This window comes from Anopheles funestus, chromosome 3RL (assembly GCF_943734845.2).
Source record: "Anopheles funestus chromosome 3RL, idAnoFuneDA-416_04, whole genome shotgun sequence".
NCBI lineage: Eukaryota > Metazoa > Arthropoda > Insecta > Diptera > Culicidae > Anopheles > Anopheles funestus.
Genome location: NC_064599.1, coordinates 20,163,067 through 20,182,722, shown reverse-complemented (window position 1 = coordinate 20,182,722; position 19,656 = coordinate 20,163,067). Strand labels below are relative to the sequence as shown.

General features: G+C 43.0%; 4 protein-coding genes across 4 annotated transcripts in view; 1 reads left to right on the top strand and 3 right to left on the bottom strand.

The window, feature by feature from the left end:
- LOC125772241 (cyclin-dependent kinase 14) overlaps positions 1–9,640 on the bottom strand; it is a 124,908-nt gene extending 115,268 nt beyond the window's left edge. The window contains exon 1 of the mRNA XM_049443716.1: positions 9,144–9,640. Coding sequence (XP_049299673.1) covers positions 9,144–9,375 — 232 coding nt within the window. The 5' untranslated portion in view covers positions 9,376–9,640. The remainder of the gene's footprint in view (positions 1–9,143) is intronic.
- Positions 9,641–9,772: 132 nt separating this feature from the next.
- LOC125772229 (transcription initiation factor TFIID subunit 2) lies at positions 9,773–16,057 on the bottom strand. Its single transcript, XM_049443696.1, has 7 exons — positions 15,879–16,057; positions 13,966–15,786; positions 13,269–13,892; positions 12,808–13,200; positions 12,021–12,732; positions 11,399–11,939; positions 9,773–9,849 (listed from the first exon to the last, which is right to left on the bottom strand). The coding sequence occupies exons 1-6, from the start codon at positions 15,920–15,922 to the stop codon at positions 11,694–11,696; spliced, it is 3,840 nt and encodes a 1,279-aa protein (XP_049299653.1). The 5' UTR covers positions 15,923–16,057; the 3' UTR covers positions 9,773–9,849; positions 11,399–11,693.
- A 251-nt stretch (positions 16,058–16,308) lies between these two features.
- On the top strand, positions 16,309–18,571 carry LOC125772237 (augmin complex subunit dgt5). The gene is made up of 4 exons (XM_049443713.1): positions 16,309–16,502; positions 16,568–16,706; positions 16,777–16,921; positions 16,985–18,571. Exons 1-4 carry the CDS (start codon positions 16,417–16,419, stop codon positions 18,499–18,501), a joined length of 1,887 nt encoding a protein of 628 aa, XP_049299670.1. The 5' UTR covers positions 16,309–16,416; the 3' UTR covers positions 18,502–18,571.
- A 10-nt stretch (positions 18,572–18,581) lies between these two features.
- On the bottom strand, positions 18,582–19,643 carry LOC125772247 (uncharacterized). The gene is made up of 3 exons (XM_049443745.1): positions 19,439–19,643; positions 19,076–19,373; positions 18,582–19,001 (listed from the first exon to the last, which is right to left on the bottom strand). Exons 1-3 carry the CDS (start codon positions 19,458–19,460, stop codon positions 18,728–18,730), a joined length of 594 nt encoding a protein of 197 aa, XP_049299702.1. The 5' UTR covers positions 19,461–19,643; the 3' UTR covers positions 18,582–18,727.
- Positions 19,644–19,656: the final 13 nt, after the last annotated feature.

Genomic DNA, 19,656 nt, shown 5'->3' with positions numbered 1-19,656 from the left:
CGGTAATGGAGAACGACTGCTGTAATCGATCGATCGATCCACCATTCCCGGACTGTGTACGGAATCGAAATCATTGCAATGACAAAAGCACGGTAATAGGTTGCTACAGCTTGCCTTGCTTCGGGTGCGTATCGATCGATGAGCGTAATACGCCGATAAATGATCGTGAGTACAGGATTAGGGAAAATGTTTCACGGTCTGTTGCAGAATATCGTTCTGAATGGAAAATGGCGGAAAGAAAAAAAAGAGGTTTGGTTCATACGTTATGCATGATAAGGCTAAGCAATTACGATGGGCGTTAAACAATAGTCAATCTAAAGTTTAAATTACAACACTCCTTCAAAACAAGATTAACAATCAGTGCTGTATTTCTTCTTCTTTGGGGGCTTTTAGATCTTTGGAAGGGTCTCTTTAAGAATCTAATTTATTGAGCAAGTCTAATAATTGCGTATTACGCAATGAAAAGATACGGCTCGAATCGAGACTTGAACCCAGACTGGACGTATTTATGCAGACAGCTTTTTCTGATTGTGCTATTTAACTGACCCAATTACCCCATGCAAGATGTCATCTTTGTTCATACTAGACCGCTTAACGCTGTAGTTATGGGAACAACGTGATCCTTCTTCACTTCAAGCAATTTTACTTCGCTCATGATAATTTAATTGAGGCTTCAACAAAAGCCGATTATGCAACCTCGCGTATCAAACATTCCAAGCAAGAACGATCAATTTTCCACCAATTCGACTCCACATCAGCATCTCACCCTCAATTAGAACCACCTTTTCATCGCTTGACAAAGGAATGATTAATTTGCAAGTTCATTCGCAAAAAGAACCTCAACATTTTCCAGCATAACCAGCAGCATAAGAAGAAACGCGATCGCATAGTGCAACGCAAAAGGCTAACTTTTTCCAAAACAAAAAAAAGATTCTTATTCTGTTTACTGCACCTTGCTACACCTTTTTCCGCCGTTCTAAATGATGATAAATGGCTGAATGATGAGCTTTCGATGGTTCCGTGGCGGTTTTTGTTTTCGGTGTTCCTGACGTGAGCTCGCTTCTTCATCAGGAATCGTGATCAGCTACTCAAAGAGGACAGCACGACGTGAGACGCAAATATTTGGAACTTTTTTTTGTCCTATCACTCCCATGTATAGTTGTGGCTCCCACCAATCATCCCGTTCCGTGGCAGTAACAACAACCCAACGGACGTCAATTCCACTCACGTGAAGTTGTTATTAGCAAAAGCGTTTGCACAAAAAGTCGGCAGCCGCGTACGTGGTAAGATATAAGGGTGGTAATGTTTTACTTTGCTTCATTAATTCAATCAGCCTAATTCCAATCGCTAAAGCTCCTTTAAGTATGTTTTCTCCAATTTATGTCAAACAACTTAGCACCTTCACAGCTCCTTGGTGGAAGCAAGCAAAGGGGGGAAAAGTAGCGAGTAAGAATGCTGCTTTTCCATTGCAAATGAAAATAGTATCTCCCGTGCCGCTATGCATAGTAATGAGCGGAATTAAATCCCAGTCACGTGGTCGCGTGATTAATGAGATTGGTCGCTTCACTGTTACGTATATGCGTCCCGCTCGTAGTCCCGGATCGCGTTACAGCGAATTTCCCCAAAAAACCAACCCGCGGCAGAACACCGTGTGGTGATCCGAGTAACGGAAATGGTTCTAGTTTTTCTCAGGTGAAAAGCACGCGCGAAATAAGGGGAAGGGGGGGGGGGGGATGCGTACCCCGATGCCACGGACACCAACACAAAGGGAAGAAAGTGTCATCACGATTTGGTGACGCGCGCGTGTGCGTAAATATTTTGCCGACAAAAATAAACCGTCCCGTTAATGCCGTGCCACAGAAAATTAGTGCAACCACGGCGTGTGGACACAACCATTTCGAGCGCCTATAAATACGGTGTGGCGTGTATGTGCGGTCCGCGCCTAAGGTGATACACTCCATAGGGGAAAGCCAATCGCACGAGCATTCCTTTGGAAACAGCACGCACGGTCGTTGGTCTGCCGAGGTGTGCAGGAAAAACGGATAGGAAAACACAAACTAGTTCTCCGTCTGTAGGAGTGAAACGTGTCTGAATGGGTCCGTGGGTTTTGCAACTGTAGAGTACGTTCCAAGGAAGAAGAAGGTAGCTTCAATTGAATCTTTAAAAAAAACAAGAGCAATCTAATGGTGAACCGGAACCAAACGGTTCACGGCAGACCGCAGACACCAAATCGAACGATGACAATTTTCGCTACAGTGTGCCGCAGTGTGCTGTGGAAAACTCGGTTGCGCTGGGGCTGGTTTTGGGTTTGAGAGCCGGGCAAAAAAAACATACACACTGCGAATGCTTCACATTCCTTGGAGTTAATCTTGCATGGCATTGTGTTGACGTGATTAGTGTCGCAGTGAAAACTATTTGCATCGATGCGGTGTTATTTAAGCACATGTTCGTTCCATAGCAGCGGGGAAATTAAAGTTGCTTTACTGTAACGCGATACGAGTTGAAATTTATTTTTTATGTTATTTATTGAAAAATATATGTGATTCGTTCTTAATCATTGCTACTTAATATGTGAACTAATATGTGAAATATTTCAACTTTGATATTTTCCCTTTCGCTACCTTTCGTTTCCAACTTTGTTATGTTCCTTTAAAATTTTTATTGTCATTATTACTAATCTCTATGAATTTGACCTTCACATGGAGATGGAATCATGGAGATATTAGAAGTGGACTGCTAAAGGTCTTCGAACATTTCCCCTTTAAAACTGCTTTAATCTTTCACGGATAACTGAACACTGATAGTTATACAGTGCGTAACATAACTATAAGGCAACTTGTTTTTTTAGAGAAAAAAAAGCTGAAGAGATAAGTCAAAAAACTTGTGTTCTAATAAAGTTTGGTGCTGGGAAATTCGGGACTCGGAAGATTCCAGGATACAATCCCTTGAGAGATCCGTTTTGGATCGGAATCTAATTGAAGGAGTCGAATCGGATTCGTTCCAATTGAGTTCCGGTTGGGATTCGATTGAGACTCGACTCGTTTGGAGCTCGAATTGGATTTGATTGAGACTCGACTCGTTTGGAGCTCGAATTGGATTCGATTGAAACTCGTTCGAGATTCGACTCGTTTGGAGTGCAATTTAGATTCGACCTGACTGGAATTCGATTAGAATTCAATACGAAAAAGGATTCCACATTCTATGCAATTGCGATTGAATTGAGACTCTTAGAAATAGACTGGATGGTAGTGATGGGCAAAATACTGTTTTGGTCGGAATCGATTTCGGATAGTTGGTTCGGAATCGGATCTGGAATCGGAACCGGAATCGATTCCGGAACCAGAAACGATTCCGAACACGGAACCGGAACCAGGTACTTCCGATTCCGCATGCCCATCACTACTGCATGGGATTACTTTTTTGGTTTTTTTTAAATGCATTATTGCATTGCAGTATAAAACAACCATCTTCAATTTTAAATAACAAATTTCCGTTAACTTTAACACTAGAACTACCAAGCGTTTTAAGCGTTTTTCGTTTGTGGTTGATTTTTAAACAATTTCGAAGAGTTGGAATATATTTTATTGATTATTGCAGATCATACTTTAGAATATATATGTGAAACTCATGTTTGAACTACCTTAGAATTGTTTAACCCTAAAAAATTATGTGATGAAAATGAAGCGTTCCAGTCAAAATGACTGGTCCGGTAGTTCTAGTGTTAAACGAGAAATTCTCTAACTGCTACTTTTTCTATCCTTACAAAATCATCCTTATGATACTTCCAAACGAAATGCATCATTATAATTATATTAATAAAGAAAAAAAAGCAAATTAATGTTCATAAGGTCACTCATGACACCGTCAAGTGTCACCGGACACGTGCATTTTCCCGCCCACCCCCGACACGGTGTTGTGGGTGGAGGAGATTTGACACATGGCATGCAAATTAGTTCGAATTAATTATGCCGCACTGTCACTGTTTGCAGACCGTAGCGATAATTGATACGGAGTGTAATTGATTATAAACGTTAATTATCTTGAAATCATATGCCATATGCTGGTGCTTTTGTAAAAAGTACACACGGCGACGGCTTGAAACAATCTCACGCTGAAAGATCTTACATCTAGTCGTTGGAACTTCACTTCAGCTGTGATTTTAGTCAGAAGATTATCAAAGTTTGAATTTCTGGAGTGCTTCCGGCAGGAACTTTTAAAGTCAAATAAATGATTTATTTATACTTCAGCCAATACCAATTATTAATTTTGTAACACAACAAAAAACATCAAGTACTTCCGACAAGTACACTTGTGAAGAAACAGGAATGTAATCCACTTGATTCCAACTCGGCTCACTCGGTGGGCCCGGTGACGTACATATTTTCCGCCAAATGGATTAGATAGCGATCGCTAACGCTTTTCTTTCGCCCTGTTCGCTGCAGTTACTACAATCAGTTATGTGACTGCAGTCTTGTTTTTATTCCAACCCTTGCCTCTGTTTGATGTGGTCTCTTTCGGTTACGTACGATGAGAAAGATTGCATTTGGTATGTGCATTTGCTTCAGCTCTTACGTTTGGTATTTTTTTTTTGTTTCAAACTCTAACAGAAAAGCAGACGAATAATAATCTTGAAGCAAAAAAAAAAACAAAAATAAAGAGAAAAAAAACTGAAGTAGTACAGAACAACTGAAATAGTACTGCAAAACCGTCGGAAGTGAGCCGGAAACTGAAACAAACGTACCGTAAAAGAAGATGAGAAACGATAACATGAAAAAAGAAGCAAATAAAACAAAAAAAACTGTCTCCAAAACTGAAACCTTGGAATGGAGAGAAGAACATGCCGCATAAAATCAGTTTTTTTGTTGTTACCGGTTCCCACATGAAAACTCTTTCCTTTTGCATGAAACTGCTTCACTTAAAGGCATTAAAAAAGTAAAGAGAATAAGAGCAATATTTCTACAAGCATTCCGGCGGGGGGGGAAAAGTTTATACAGATTCATTCCAATGGTTCTATTCGTTTTAATCCACCATTGAAAAATGGAATATTGATTGAAATGATAACGCTTAAGTATCGTTTAAATACGCACATTAAACACAATACTTAATGACACGGGGGCAACATTAAAAGAAAAGTGCTTAAGTTTAATATAAAAATATAAATTTATTGCCTTTTTTATTTATTTCTCATTTAATTTTATACCTCAAATGCACATTTTTCTGATGTTTGTTTTTCTTATAAAACTTTTACAGCGGTGTGAAAATGCAACCTCTTTACGACGCCATCGTGCAAACACATGAAGCTTCTATGCGCTTTTATGCGTCAGTTTTTACCACGTTCGGATGATCCAACACACATGGATTGGAATACTCCCGAGAAAACGGATAGACAGACAAAATGCTGTACAAGCGCCAGATAAGTTCTAACTACAAACAAAAACTAGCACGACACACGGGAAAATGGTACGAAAAAACGAAGGAAAAACGAAAAAAAAGGACAAATCATTTCACTTTTATGCATTAAGCGTTTTAGCACGCCAGACTGAAACACATGCGCGCATGAATGGAACCATCATCTCCATAAATATATGGACAAAAAAAACACTCGGTTTATGGTGAATTTACTGTGAAAGCGAAAAATTTTTTTTTGTGTCATCTCACCGGGAAACCCATTTCCACACAGAAATTTGAAAACGTTGATCCGCATCGCTCTCGTTGGCATTTTTTTTCTGCAATTTCAAACACAGTAGCAAATGCAGTTCCAGTGTGTGAATCAGTTCTTATGCGGTAAGGCGATAGGGTAGAAAGTAGTTATGTTTTTATGCCAATCGATTGTTTGCAAAACAATTCTACAAAGTGCAGCGTGTGCATTCTAGCGTGAAGGAAACACCGGGGAAAATAGTAAAATTGAAAATGATCTATAACTCGTACATCCGTCCGTAGGGAGCTCTAGGATGTTGTCATCGGTGCGCAATTTTGCAAAGACAAGCAATTTGTTGATTTATATTTTTTTTGCCTATGGCCGTCTATTAACCTTAGAATGTGTCGCTTTTCATAATTGCGCAAATGGGTTTTTGGAATTAGGTCGTTATGGGATAACTCTATGTTGCGTAACAAAAATGGTCGATATTCGCGTTTTTATTTCGTGATTTTCGTTCATGTAAAGTTCATTTTAAATTCATGTTGAGTTACTTAAAATATTTCCTTAATCCGGTTCGTCTATATTTGCAACTTTATTTCTAAATGTTAACCCTGAATTGCTCAAACAAAAAAATTAAAAATATTTTAAAAGTTAAGCTAAAAGTACACTCTGTAGCTTTCAAATATTTCGTGATTAAGGTATAATAAAACATTAACCATAAGTTTATGATACAATCTGTTCCGATTACAGGCGGAAAAGGGAAGCAATGTTGCCAGGACTCAAACGATCTAAGTTGGTGCACAACATAACTTAAACGCGAGACGTCCGATTGGATGGTAGTTTAAATTTTTGAATTATGTTCTTTTTTTCTATCATCATACGTTTAATTCAAAAATTGCTTTAAACGCTACTTAAAGTATTCTCCGAAGAATGGACAGGCTGTACTTCTTTAAAGAATACACAATTAACACTAGAACTGCCGGACTAGTCATTTTGACTGGAACGCTTCATTTTCATCACATAATTTTTTGGGATTAAACAATCCTAACGTTGTTGAAAAATGAGTTTTAAAAATATATTCTATAGTACGATCTCCAATAAACAATAAAATACACTCCAACTCTTCAAAATTGTTTAAAAATTAACCACGAACGAAAAACGCTTAAAAGGCTAGGTAGCTCTAATTTTTGTAATTTCAATTAGGTAAATAAATAAAAATAAAAAAAATTCTATTCAGACATAAATCCATTTAAGCTTAATCCTTATAGCGCACGGAAATGCCATCAATAAGTAAATTCCTTACTGATTATTACACTTCCACTAGCAATGGGAATTCCCACTAAACACACATGATTTGCGAAACCTGGAGAAGCATTTGCTAAAGCTTTCGCAGGTTTTTTTTTTCGATCCAAGAATGGTGCAATTATTATAGAAATTTCCGGTCCGCATCGATTCTTTTAGTTGCTTTTCCTTCAAGAACGGTGATGGCGTTTTGCAAAGGCATTTGACTCGTTCGTGCACAAGTGAGTGCACACACACACACACACATACTCATACCACGTACCCGTTGCGTACCCGAGGACACCTCATTGCTTCATCCCCAAAAAGCGATGCGAGAAACATGATGCCAGGGACGGAAGAAGAAAGATCAAGTTTCTGCAACGCTAAGCATCGATCGTGAGAAGAATGTACGAGAGAATGACACACGATCGGAAAACCAAACTAAACCTATGCTGGTAGCTTTTGGTGAAGAATATAAATTCTTTTGGAAAATATGACAAACTGATGAATTTAATTTTCATATTAAAATTTTACATTTTAAATAGATCGTTTCTTTGCTATAATTAAAATAATTAAATTATTATCATTAAACACCAAACATAAAAAAAACTATCAGTTGCAACCAAACACCGTTGGAGCAAAAAAAAACAGAAAAGATCCACGTTTGCTTATTGCACTTTAACAGCAATCGCCGGTCGCCTGGGTGTAAGTTTGCCAGTCATTGAAACCAGATTCCTGGGCACTCGCATGACTAAAACCGTACCGAGTCCCGTCTTACCGGTCGGTTTGCGCAAAGATTTCATTGACTTTTGCCGTTTCTTCCGTGCGAATTAATTCTTTGTTTCTTCGCTTGTGCACAATTCGCAAAAGCCGTCTAGAAGAGGTTCATTCCTGCCTGCTTGCTAGAGGGTGGGCATCTACTGGAATGTAGTACCGAACGAAGATTTTGCTAAACATACACACTTTTACACGGCACATACATAGAATTGCTCCGGAAATAAGGGAAGAAATTACAGGTGTTGCTGTGACGGTGCCATTACTATCCCAAGTAGCATTTTTGACCTAAATATATTTTTCTTACCAAAAACCCAAGAAACATTTTATTAAAAAAATTTAATTAATCTACTACCTTTAATCTTCTCTTCCTCTTATCTGTTATTTTGTATGGCTGCTATCACACAAAGCGTAAGATAATCTATCAACCGACTTCTACCACCATCAAAATCCAAAGTTGCACAAAACGCTGCCTCAACAAAAACGCGGCTAAAAACAATCGGCATCCTTTGTTGTGATGCTTATCATACGAAGCGTGTTCCGATAAGTTGCAGTGCCAAAAAAGAAAAAAAAGGGCAAATGTCTGGTAATACACGACAAAAACCAACATCGGCAAAACACACATTCTCCACAACACGCACCACATTAAAAAAAAGGTGTGCGGGGGTGAGATAAAGTCACCTTCTACCCCCGGTGTAGGAGAATTAAATTTGGCCCCAATTCGACACAAAACTGAAGCAAATATTTTACAACACGGCAGAGGAAAGGAAAACAAAAACGGGAATCGGATTTTATCGAGTACATTTCGCTTATCGTGGAAGAGGATTTTGGGGGCAAGTAGACGTCACACATACCGTGTATACAGCGTGTTACGCACGTTGTTCTTGCAGGATGTCACAATGTTTTATTGGTACAGATTTTGTACGATTTTTTTTATTGTCTTGAGACGTAAAAATCCATGAAATATGCATTCAAACAAAACAATACATCGCGTAAATTCGATTAAAAATCGAAATCGATCTCCCAGAGTTGGAAAAACCCAACAATCAAGAAAGGTTCAAGAGCTTGGACTCTGTCTCTCAACTTCGATCGCCATCATCATCGGGGCAACCTTGAACGAGCCGTGGCCTCGAATGGAGCAGAGTGATTCGGTTATTTATGGACACAAATTTTGAAGCTGGTCCACCCACGTGCTAGAAATGTGTGATGAGGTGTTTGGTACCACTCCAGAAGATTTTGCGTTACGTTACGACGTTACGAACAGGACGATGATCGACCCGATGATCGAGTGCAATAGAAATACGAGACAAAATCTCAAACGGAGGAGGGAAGATGAAGTGTGGTATAAGAGGGAGTTAAAAGAGTGTAATGAAGAATAAGTTATTATATTATTATATTATCTTTGCTAAAAGAAATCTTCTCCACTGCTGCTGGGTGACAACTAACTTACCTTCTTTCGCATTTTTCGTGTTGTTTGGTGGCACCGTGTTACCATTTCCGCTGCCAAATCCGCCACTGCCTCCACCACCACCTCCTCCACCACCTACGCCACCTCCGCCCACACTGCCACTACCACTTAATCCCACCACACCGCTCATCATCACGTTACCGCCACCTACGCCGGCACCAATAACACTCGCACTACCGGTTGTGGATTGATTTTTATCTACGCTACAATACATTATTTGACACCACTGCACCACACCACCAAACCCTGCATAAGCCTTTTTCCTTCGGCGTTTCTTAAAAGGGCTAAGGAAGGGCGTGAAATGGTGTAAAAGGTTATTTCACTTCTTCGATCTCAATTTTTTTTAATCACTTTGCACGAAAACAAGAAAAACAACAAGGATGAACACAAGCACACGCACTTCAGCTCCACACGAGAGGACACACCAATTACACAAACACACGCGCACACACAAAACGCTGACAGCGTTACGATGCACCTGTGCACGAAATGTGAGGTAGCATTCACATCAGGCGTAACATCTGCCCGAATTGTTACGCTAAGCAATGCAGGCGCCGTCTGCCATTCATTTTTCGGTCAAATCATTAACTAGCATGGACACAGAATCTCACAGCAATTACAATTACAATTTACCACCAAACGCAACACTTTTCTCTTGCCAACTCAATCGAATTCAGTTCGGAAAGGCCTGATGAAAGGGATGGAAAATTAGAAACAAAATAATCATAGTAACACAGTTACAACCGGATGCTTATTACGGTGCAGAATGTACACCGAACACACGGAAACTGCACCTAAAAGCAGCATCGACCGAATTCCTACACTGGGCTGTCTCACTGACGAGAAGGAATCTTCACTCACGCGTGAGATTGGTGAGGTGAGTCATAGCCACTACCTGTCCGCACGTCCGTAAGAAAGGGACCGTAACTCACAGGACTACCCGTCGAAAAGGATACAGATGCGTATGTGTTGTGTGTACACGTGAAGCACACACAGCAACAACTAGCACCAGCTCACCCGGATAGATCTCAGCCGTCTTCTTTTTGACAGGTTGATTTCCCCACTCTTCCCGGTGGTTTATTGCTGGGAAGAAAGCAAAACAAAGCACATCACCACCTCACCCTTCTCAGCAGCGCCACCGCCTAAATCCCTTGACACACACATACGCGTAATGTACGCACCTTTCTTATGATACGCGGCAACGTTTGCTAAGATGGTACGATTCGTCAAGGTGGATATTTTCACACTACTGTCACCACACGCAGAAAATGACCGACATCGTCATCTTCCAAAAAAATAAACACACACACACAATCCGCGGTTTTCGTATGCTTTTGCTGTTGTTGTTGTTGTTGGTATCCCTCCGCAAGATATGCTCTATTTCGCTCGCGCAACCCAGCGGCAGCACATTTTGTTAAGGCGGCAGTGCACTTTGCTTTTTCTTTCGCTCTAGTTCGCCTGTCCTAGGCGATCGAACCTGTACCTTCTACCTTTCGCCCAATGTGCGAAGGGTTTCTCCTTCACTCTCGCGCGAAAATAGGCATCATCCCTTTTTTGTAGGTTTGTGTTTTTCTTGTTCCTTCTTCGCTGCTGTTGCTGCATGGATGGAACACTCCAGCGATGGCTTCCGTTCCCGGTCTCCGTGGGTTCGTGGATGCCCTTCGCCGCTTCTTCGCCCTACCAATTACCAAGCGGTTCGATCGATCACCTGACCTGTCGCACCGGTGTAACGCTGTCACGTACCGTGCAATAATGCACCTAAATGCCATTCAAACCTTGCAAGCCACATAAACAGTTCGCCTTGGTGAACGTTTTCTGGAAGGATGCACTGCTTGTGAGGGCAAATTTCCGGTTCCTTTTCGCACTGTAGCACACTTCTACAACAACCAATGCAAGACCACCTAGCACGGTTCCGATCCACTTGCCATCGTTGGGGTGTTCGATCGTAACAGCAGCAGATGATGGTGATTCCCAGTTGAACCACTGTCCTTTGACACGGAGATGAACAGATCTTTGGATCAAGGATTACACGAGCCACAGACCGTAAATGTCGGAGCCGTCGATGCTGGAACGGGATGTGTCCCGGTTTGCTATGGAAATCGGGGTCACTGTTCCCGAGCTGTTCCGGAGAACACCAACCGTGAACGCGGCCAGCGATGGATGCTGCTTCTCGGCAAGATTATTCTACGTTTCTTCGTGGATAAAAAAATAAATGCTGTTAAAAAAATACAACAAACCTCGCTAATCCGTCCCGGATATAGCAACAACACGAATCAACGGCGACGAACACATCCCCATTGACAGCGGTAAACATGTGCGCGTTCATAACGTCGCGTTGATTACTCGCACACTTTCTGAATGTTACCATTCCGCAGTGAAAAGCGAATATTTCAAACTTGCTGTTTCTTTTCCATTTATGTACTATATTTTTGCACTTTTCAAAATTAAATCGTGAAAAAAAAAACTCAAAATTACCACAAGACGATCAATCCCGGATTGATGGTTCAATCTTTTGCGTAAAAATATTTTCATCTAAAGTGTTATATCCATCGTGGTGGGATTACTGTCCCGGCTAGAGCTATCCGCCGAGCTGAGCGTCTCCTGTGTTTCCTCCCGTACGACTCGCACGATGTTGGGATCCTTCTTTTCCTTACTCTTTTCACGGTCTCGATCTCCCCGTTCCTTGTCCTTCTCCCGATCGCGCTCTCGATCCTTATCCTTGTTATGCTTATGCTTGTGCTTGTGCTTATGCTTCTTTTTGTCCTTCTTTTTCTTCTTCTGTAAAAAAAACAATTCAACAGCAAGCCAATCATTAGTTGTCCTCTTCCGTTCTGGCAAACAAATATTCAGCAAACTTACCTTGCTACTGTCGGACTTGGAACTGTTAAGATCTGGCTGCGGAGACGATTCGCTGAACGCACTTGTCTTTGCAAACATACCCGGTTCGAACCCAGTCGGACCGGCACTTTTCGAGCTGCCCATATTGATGCCCGGCAGGGAGATGGAATTGTCCGAATAAAATTCTGCTTTTATCTTCTTCGCCGGTGGATCCCTCTCCAGCGCACTCGTCGGCGTATCCGTATCATCCAGATCAATTACTTCCTCCTTTACCGGATCGTTCGTCTTGTGGCTTGACTCTCCAGCCTCCTTCTTGATGCTGGCCTCAACCGTTTCTATGATGCGCTGATTTTCCCGCGCTACTCGCTCGTTATCTTCCTCCTCCCGTGCGCGACTTTCCGCATCATCGAATGGTGAACCGTCTCGGCTTCGCGGAATCATTACCTTCGTGTCACCTATTTCGATCATGTCGAACGATTCCTTCACGTCGGGTTGTTCCGGTGTGACGGAGCGGTTTCGTTTTATCGTATAAGGCGCAAGTGTAACATCGTCCGATGTCGGAGAATTACGCCGGCTCGAACGATCCGAGTAGAAACTTGACGATCCTTTCTGTGGACGTAAAATTGCTCCCAGTTCTTGATTAACCAGACAAGCGGGCATTCGAATCCCGTACAGGGTGTAGTAAAGATCGATCATATCACACCGGAGGCGTGTATCATGCGATAATTTAGAACTAGCAAACAGAGGAAAAGAGAAAAAAAGGATCATCAAATCTCAGTTAACTTAATCTCACCCAAAAACGTCTTACTTCATATTTTCCCATATGCGCAGTGCAAGTGCTTCCCGATCCAGTCGATGCCGGTTGGATTTATCAAATGGTAACGCCTCGATCATGTACCGTCCGAGCTGATGCCGAGCCATCGGATCGGGATCCGTTTCGAGCAGTTCCATTAAATGTTCAAGATCCTCCCAGCGGCCATCAATCTTCACGTAATCCACCAGACACTCCATGGCGGCTAGGCGTACATCGATGTATTGGCCGTAAGCAGCGTAGCTTCGGTAGATCTTTGGATTCGTTGGTAAATGTCCACACTTTTGCAGCTTACGAATTACCTTCAGACATGCAATCGACACGGTATATTTGTACGATGGTAAATGCTTCTCCAGATTCAGAATTCGCGTGACTTCCTCTAGCACTAGTCTGCAAGAAATGGATAAAAATGATAATGAGTAATGTTTTTTTTTGGAGCTGATATCTCGATCACATACTTTGCATCTGCTGATAAGCTTTCCGAAGAAAGAGCACGACCCTGGTGGACCACCGAAATGACGGGCGTAATTGAATTGCCAAGTGCATCGACCAGTGCCGCCCGATAGTAATTGTCCGAGTAATGGTTTTTAGAGTTATCATTGTACTTGAAAAGATCCAACAAAAACCGAATCACCTCCGGTGGACAAATACCGTGCGCCGTACGCAAACCGGCCATCGCTACCGGGATCGTTTTCTGCAGGAAGTAATGGTGCAGGTTGGTAAAATTATTCTGCCGTATGATGTGTGGCGCACTGAATGAGCCGAAAAACTTTTTAAAAATTGTTAACATTGCCGGTGGCCCTTGCCAGGATGTGACCATGGCGTTTGCGACCTTTGTCAGACAGATCGCTGCCTGGCAGCGAACGGTGTAAAATACGCGATCGTTTTCGATCGTGTCGGTAAGGGCCAGACGCGTTTGAGGTGTGGCGTACTTTTCTAGCGCTTTGATCGCTTCCAGCTGTGCCGTAACGTCGCGTTCGTGCCGTAGCTGGAACTGCCACTGGAAATCGGGTTGTTCGATGTTAACCGAGCGTAGTAGTGTCATTTCTGGATCGAGCCGTATCCACAGAACCGGTGATTCCCTATCGAAAACAGTGGGGAAAAAATGTACGTTAGCATGTAAACAGATGTGTTTCCGTAGCGACAATAACTTACGCCATTGGGGAAAGGTCCATGTCGACCTCTTCACCAGTACAGAGTGGAATCTTTTTCTTCTTATTACGTCGACTTTTCGAGTGGCACGTAATATCCGACTTTACAATAATGTTTTCGATCTGGAGCGTATGCTTGAATGTACCATCAAGCTCCTGCAGCTGAATCAGCAGCGGTCCAACGTACTTCCGCACACCTCGCTGATTTACACAATCTTGTCGAATTTCCAGCTCGATCGTGTTACGCTTCGAGTTAAACACGGACGTCATGGTAAACTTGGCATGACCACCGGTACGCACCCACTGGTCAATAAACACCGCCATATCCTTACCGGTGACGGTGAAGATCGCTTTCGTGAACACGTTCGTCGAAATCAACAGGTGGCCCCACAGTCCACTGCCGATCTTCGTTCCGGCCGCATTCGACGCGAGTGCGAGCTGTTTGTTAAACACCTGCAGCAACAACTCCTGCCCAATCCGATGCTCCAGCATGCGTATGACCAAGTGCGATTTCTTGCGCATCATCTCGATGTACTTGGGTGACATGGTGTGTAGATTTTTGATCGGAAAATAAAACGGATTGTCATTGTACGCCTTCTGCGGTGCAGCCGGTGAGTTGTTGATGCTCGAAACGGCTGGCGGTGCCGGTGGTTGACTGCAGTCCAGGATGATTCCACCGTACTTTTCTTCGTACCGTACCACTTCGTCTAGTTCGTCCCGAATCCAACTACGGTACGCATTGTTTCCGAAGCACTTTTTCGAATTCAAACCACACAGATACTCGGCAATACCGCGAGCCAACCACGCATCCGACCAATTTTCCATCGTAATGAAACAGCCGAAGAATTGTTCGGCGATCGCTTTCGACATAATCTTGCGCGAGTGGAACGTTTGATCGATGATAGCGATCGAATGGAGCAAATGCGTCGACAGGATTGTCATCGTAGCGTACGCATTACATTCTTGGTCGATTTCATCCACGAACACTTGCTTGTAGCAGGAGAACGGATATCGCGTCGAAAGTGCTTCCTCATAGAACTCGAACGCTTCGTGCAGAAAGCGTACCGTGTTCTTTAGCAACGGCAATAGCTGTGGAAGACAGAAGTGTGTCACCTCGTGCATGTGAGGATCTACAAAGATTTCGAACGGACCGACGGCTAACGCAATGTTCGGTGCGCATACCGGTACCGACAGAACGTAGTGGTACGTTTTGCGCTGTAAATCCGGTGTCATTACCACCTCTACCAGCTCGCCGCACGAAACCGCCGTCATGGTTTTATCCACGGTGAACTCAAGCTTCCATGTGCACGGTTCTGCGTAGCTGTCGATGCAAGGGAACCACATTCGCGACGAATTCTCATGCCCGTACGTAAACATGTGTGCCGCTCGTTCTTCCATCGTTCCTTCACCCTCTGGTATGACGAAATGAACACCGCCCGGTGGATCTTCGAGTGAAAACTCAATGCCAATCCGTATACCACGGCCCTCGGAAATCAGATGCTTCGCGTCCTGTGGCACCACAATCACAAGCTCACCCTTGTTGTGATCGGCATCTGAATGGCGCGCAACATCGAGGTGCGATTTGGAGAAGAACTCCAGCGACTTGTTCTTGGTCTCGCCCTGACAAATGTCCTGAAACGGATCGAAGTAATGGATGTCGGCCTCATAGCTGTCGTCAAGGATAACGCGATAGATACGACACTGGCGACAGTTTAATCGTATCGCCGGTAACCAATCGCTCGTCGGGACGATCAGCAGCTCCACAAAACCGATGATACTTTTGCGCTCAAAACTGATACCAGTCAGGCTGAGAATTTGATGCGCTGTGAATAATGGGGAAATAGAAAACACGATTACACACGATACGACTACCTGTCTTCCAGGTGTTCCGGAAACGTTCCCATCGGAGATACTTATAATTTAAAGGGACGGGGTGTATCTTCTGTCGTATCTTTCTTCATTGCGAAGATTTATTTAATGCCGAACAAGCAAACGCTCGTTCATCACCGCGTATTTCACACAATTTTCAGCACTGTTTGTTTGGATGCTTGATTAGTGACGAACGAAGAGGTATGTCCACAAGACGCGTTTGACAGTTTTGTTTAATCAACCCTTCATTATCGAGAATACATATCTATTCAGCGCTTTTTATTTCATTTGGTAGTGCAAATAAAATACATTTTAACCTTTGAAAAATATTTTGAATTGTTTTAAGCGCATTTAAGTGAAGATAAATTAAGTTTTGAACAAATTTGTTTAATATTTTCGCGGTCGCCGTGAATAAATATCACGCTTCCGCTACTATCCGCTACGCGGTGCTTTTGTATTCAGCAGAATTTTGACAACAACCGTTTGACGGGTTTTAGCAGTCGTTGTTTTGAATTAAACGAATCGAGAGGCTTGTGCAGAAGCGAAAAAGTTCTTGTGCTAAAGTATTGTTTCTTTCGTGTGTAAAATGGATGAAATTGTGAAATTCAAAGCATGGGCCACAAAGCTGGGATGTCCGCCGGAAAAAATACCTCTAGATGATGCACTGAAAAAGTACGTACTAACGTTTTGTGGTGTTCGCACATTCAAGCTGACCTGCAATATGCATTCCATTTCAGATCGTTCCGTGGCGAACAAAGCACCATGTTTCAGCACATTATGGAAAAGGTGCGTTCTCGGCATGAGATTGCAGCAATGCGGAAAAATGTGCTCGTTCATAAGCTACAAATTCATAGAAAAACGGACAGCATCGTTGCGGTAAGCAAGAAACTCCTTTCGGGGTCTTTCGGTCGACTTTCTCATTCCCTTCCATCGTTTTCGTTTGTAGAACGCTGCCTTCAACATGCTTCCCGTTGAGCTGCAGCGCTTTTTGAAGATACAGAAATTGAAGAAGAAAATCGACGAAACACGACTACGAATGAAACAGTCTATTGAAGGATTCGATTCTTTCAACTTGAAAATCAAGGAAAAAAGTAACCATTACTGATAAGATGATGTTGTTCATTTGTAACTAATCACCAGTAATTGCTTTGCAGACGTTCAAAAACTACAGCTGATGTACAAACTGGATGAATCGTATGGTAAAGTTACGCTGCACATGGCACATGAAAAAACGCTAAAATCCAATCTCGACAAAGAAGCAAAACTGGTTCAGCGAATCGATCGTATAATGCCTATCAAAGGGTCCGAATCATGTCACCCTGATACAGCGCAGAAAGCCATCGAACGATGCATCCAGTTGCTCGAGGTGTTTTACGAACATTTCCAGGATCAAAATCAAGAAACAAGCCGTACTTTGCAGGAAGAACTCTGGACTGACTTGCGCGATATGCTGCGTAGCATTCCGAATCATCTCCTGTGGAACGTACTGCTTACGATGAAGGACAAACATTTACGAGAAATTTCCGAACACGAAAACGGACCGAACGTGCGTGAACAGAGTGTCACGCTGTCCGATCTTGATCTACTGCAGGCAAGCATGGTAAAACTGTGCTCGAGTCACATCAACGTGTTTCTGGATGTTGTGTCCATTCGAAACCAGGTGAATGCGGCCCGAGCAGAGTACCTTGCCAAGTACACTCCGAGCTCGAACGAACTGGAAGCGAAGATGGCCCTCGTAAACGTGATGGATGATGAAGCGGATGAAGCACTGGAAGAGTATCTGGTGCAATGGAACTCGCGCGAATATAACCAGGGCCAGATAGATTACATGGTGCGTGAGATCGAGCGCAAAAAGCAAGAGTTGCTCACGTACACCCAGAAGATACAAAATCACGAGCAACTGCTTGGTCAGCTAAGGGAAATCTATGGCCAGATTGAGGAAATATCGAAACACATGGAAGCAGAGCTGCAGCAGGTGCGTCAAATTAAGCAAAAGGTGCACTACACGAAGTACATGTGTCAGCACACGGTGCACACCATGCGGCAAAAGAATGGAAACAATCAAACACTGAACATGAGCGATCAGTCATTCAGCCGGCTAGATACCACGGTTCTTCCTGGGGCAGGTGGTGGTCCTCTTTATAACCCGGCCGTATTACCTTCCTTCGTACGTGAGCTGGAAGTATTCCGGCAGATTCCGCTCTGGAAGTATGTTTGTCGTTCCAAGGCAGCCCTGTTAAGCATGGAACCGAATGCTGCCATTTTCCTGGAGCAGCCCACCGTTTTGGGCCTACTGCCATGTACTGGCGTTAGTGCGGAAGTGTCACTAAAGCAGTTTGCCGAAATTCAACAACTAGAGCAACACACAAATGCTTCCGCGACAAACAGCTGCAGTGTCGTGGCACCTTCCATCGAGCACGACCTGCTGCAACAACGTTGGAAGATTAATCATGGCAAGATATGTGAGCTGCTGGATAAAATCGAAACGTTAACAAACAACTCTCGGCAAACGATGGACAAAGTGCGATTGTACTACAACTTCGCGCTAGCCAACAACATGAAGAAATACGTCCCATCGACGAAGCTTTTCAATGGCCGTAACTTCCGTGAGTACGAGAACGAATATCTCATGTACTATCGGATGATTTACGGCTTCGGTAGTGATAGATAGGTAAGCGCATTTCCAATTTAGTTTTTTTTTAAATAAATCATTACACACGTTCATTTCATCTTAAATATTATATGCTAAAGTCTTCAAGAATCATTTTATTAAAATCACATACGTACACGAAACACTTAAATATTATCCTCTAAAAATGATATTAACAACCTATATGTATGGGATCCTTCTCCCGCATCGTGAACCATGGCCAGCAGGGAATTTTACACACACACGATTAGCCCTCCACGCCCATGTTGTAGTCGGCAATTTTGGCCAGTATCTTCTCGATGTCCTGCTGACAGTGGATGCCGATATCGTGCAGATCCTTCTCGCATAGCGTTAGAAACACGTCAAAGTTGATTTCCTCCTTGGTGAAGATGCGTATATACTTCGACAGATTCATATCCTTCAGTATGTTGGAAACGCAGATGCGATGTTCGAGCTCACGCTTGGCCAACGGTGTCACGGCGTATGCTTCGTTCTCCTGTGGCGAACGCTTCTTTTGTGTTCTGAAGAAAATGGAAGGAAAGTTTACCATGAAGCTATCTTATATCGCAAACCGAACAAACCAAGCCATACATACATGATATGTTTAGCTAATAGATGCGTTTTGCCCGCCACACTCAAACGTTCCGTGTCTTTCGGTGTATTACAATGAGGCGATATGCCGAACGGTTGGCTTAGCTCGATCGGTGACAGTTCCGGCGATGGTATCCGTGCCTGATGCACCATCGGCGAGAAGCTGCGCCGTTTGGATCGGTTTTTCGGCTGCTTGTATGCCTCAAACGAAACGTCCTCGGTGCAGCTACCGGTTGGGGAGATCTTTTGTATTATGGGCGAAGGGCGCGATGTGCTGGAATCTCCGATGGTCAAACCGATCGCTAGGGAGGGAAACATACTGCATATTGAAAACATGCTTTCGAAATGACAATTACCTGCATCGTACCTTTAGATTTGGCAGAAGACATAATGAACAGGAACAGTAAAACACAGTACAATTAACACGCAAAAACAAAAAAAAATACACAACGACACAAAAAAACAGATAATTATAATAGCTTTACGCTCGAAGCTAAGCCGATTAGTAGTAGCGTCTTTCTGGTGTGCAAAATGAAGGACAGGAAACGAGAGATCCGATCGGCGGATCAAAAATCACCATTACGA

What these genes read in the sequence shown, in the direction of transcription:
- LOC125772229 (XM_049443696.1), bottom strand. Translation starts at nt 15,922, where the DNA reads ATGAAGAAAGATACGACAGAAGATACACCCCGTCCCTTTAAATT. An exon ending in ATGGACCTTTCCCCAATGGC is followed by an intron (nt 13,893 to 13,965) that starts GTAAGTTATTGT and finishes TGTTTTCGATAG; the next exon opens with GGAATCACCGGTTCTGTGGA. An exon ending in CCAAGTCCGACAGTAGCAAG is followed by an intron (nt 11,940 to 12,020) that starts GTAAGTTTGCTG and finishes TTTTTTTTACAG; the next exon opens with AAGAAGAAAAAGAAGGACAA.
- LOC125772237 (XM_049443713.1), top strand. Translation starts at nt 16,417, where the DNA reads ATGGATGAAATTGTGAAATTCAAAGCATGGGCCACAAAGCTGGGATGT. An exon ending in CTAGATGATGCACTGAAAAA is followed by an intron (nt 16,503 to 16,567) that starts GTACGTACTAAC and finishes ATTCCATTTCAG; the next exon opens with ATCGTTCCGTGGCGAACAAA. An exon ending in AAACGGACAGCATCGTTGCG is followed by an intron (nt 16,707 to 16,776) that starts GTAAGCAAGAAA and finishes TTTCGTTTGTAG; the next exon opens with AACGCTGCCTTCAACATGCT.
- LOC125772247 (XM_049443745.1), bottom strand. Translation starts at nt 19,460, where the DNA reads ATGTCTTCTGCCAAATCTAAAG. An exon ending in GTCTTCTGCCAAATCTAAAG is followed by an intron (nt 19,374 to 19,438) that starts GTACGATGCAGG and finishes TTCCCTCCCTAG; the next exon opens with CGATCGGTTTGACCATCGGA. An exon ending in CTATTAGCTAAACATATCAT is followed by an intron (nt 19,002 to 19,075) that starts GTATGTATGGCT and finishes CATTTTCTTCAG; the next exon opens with AACACAAAAGAAGCGTTCGC.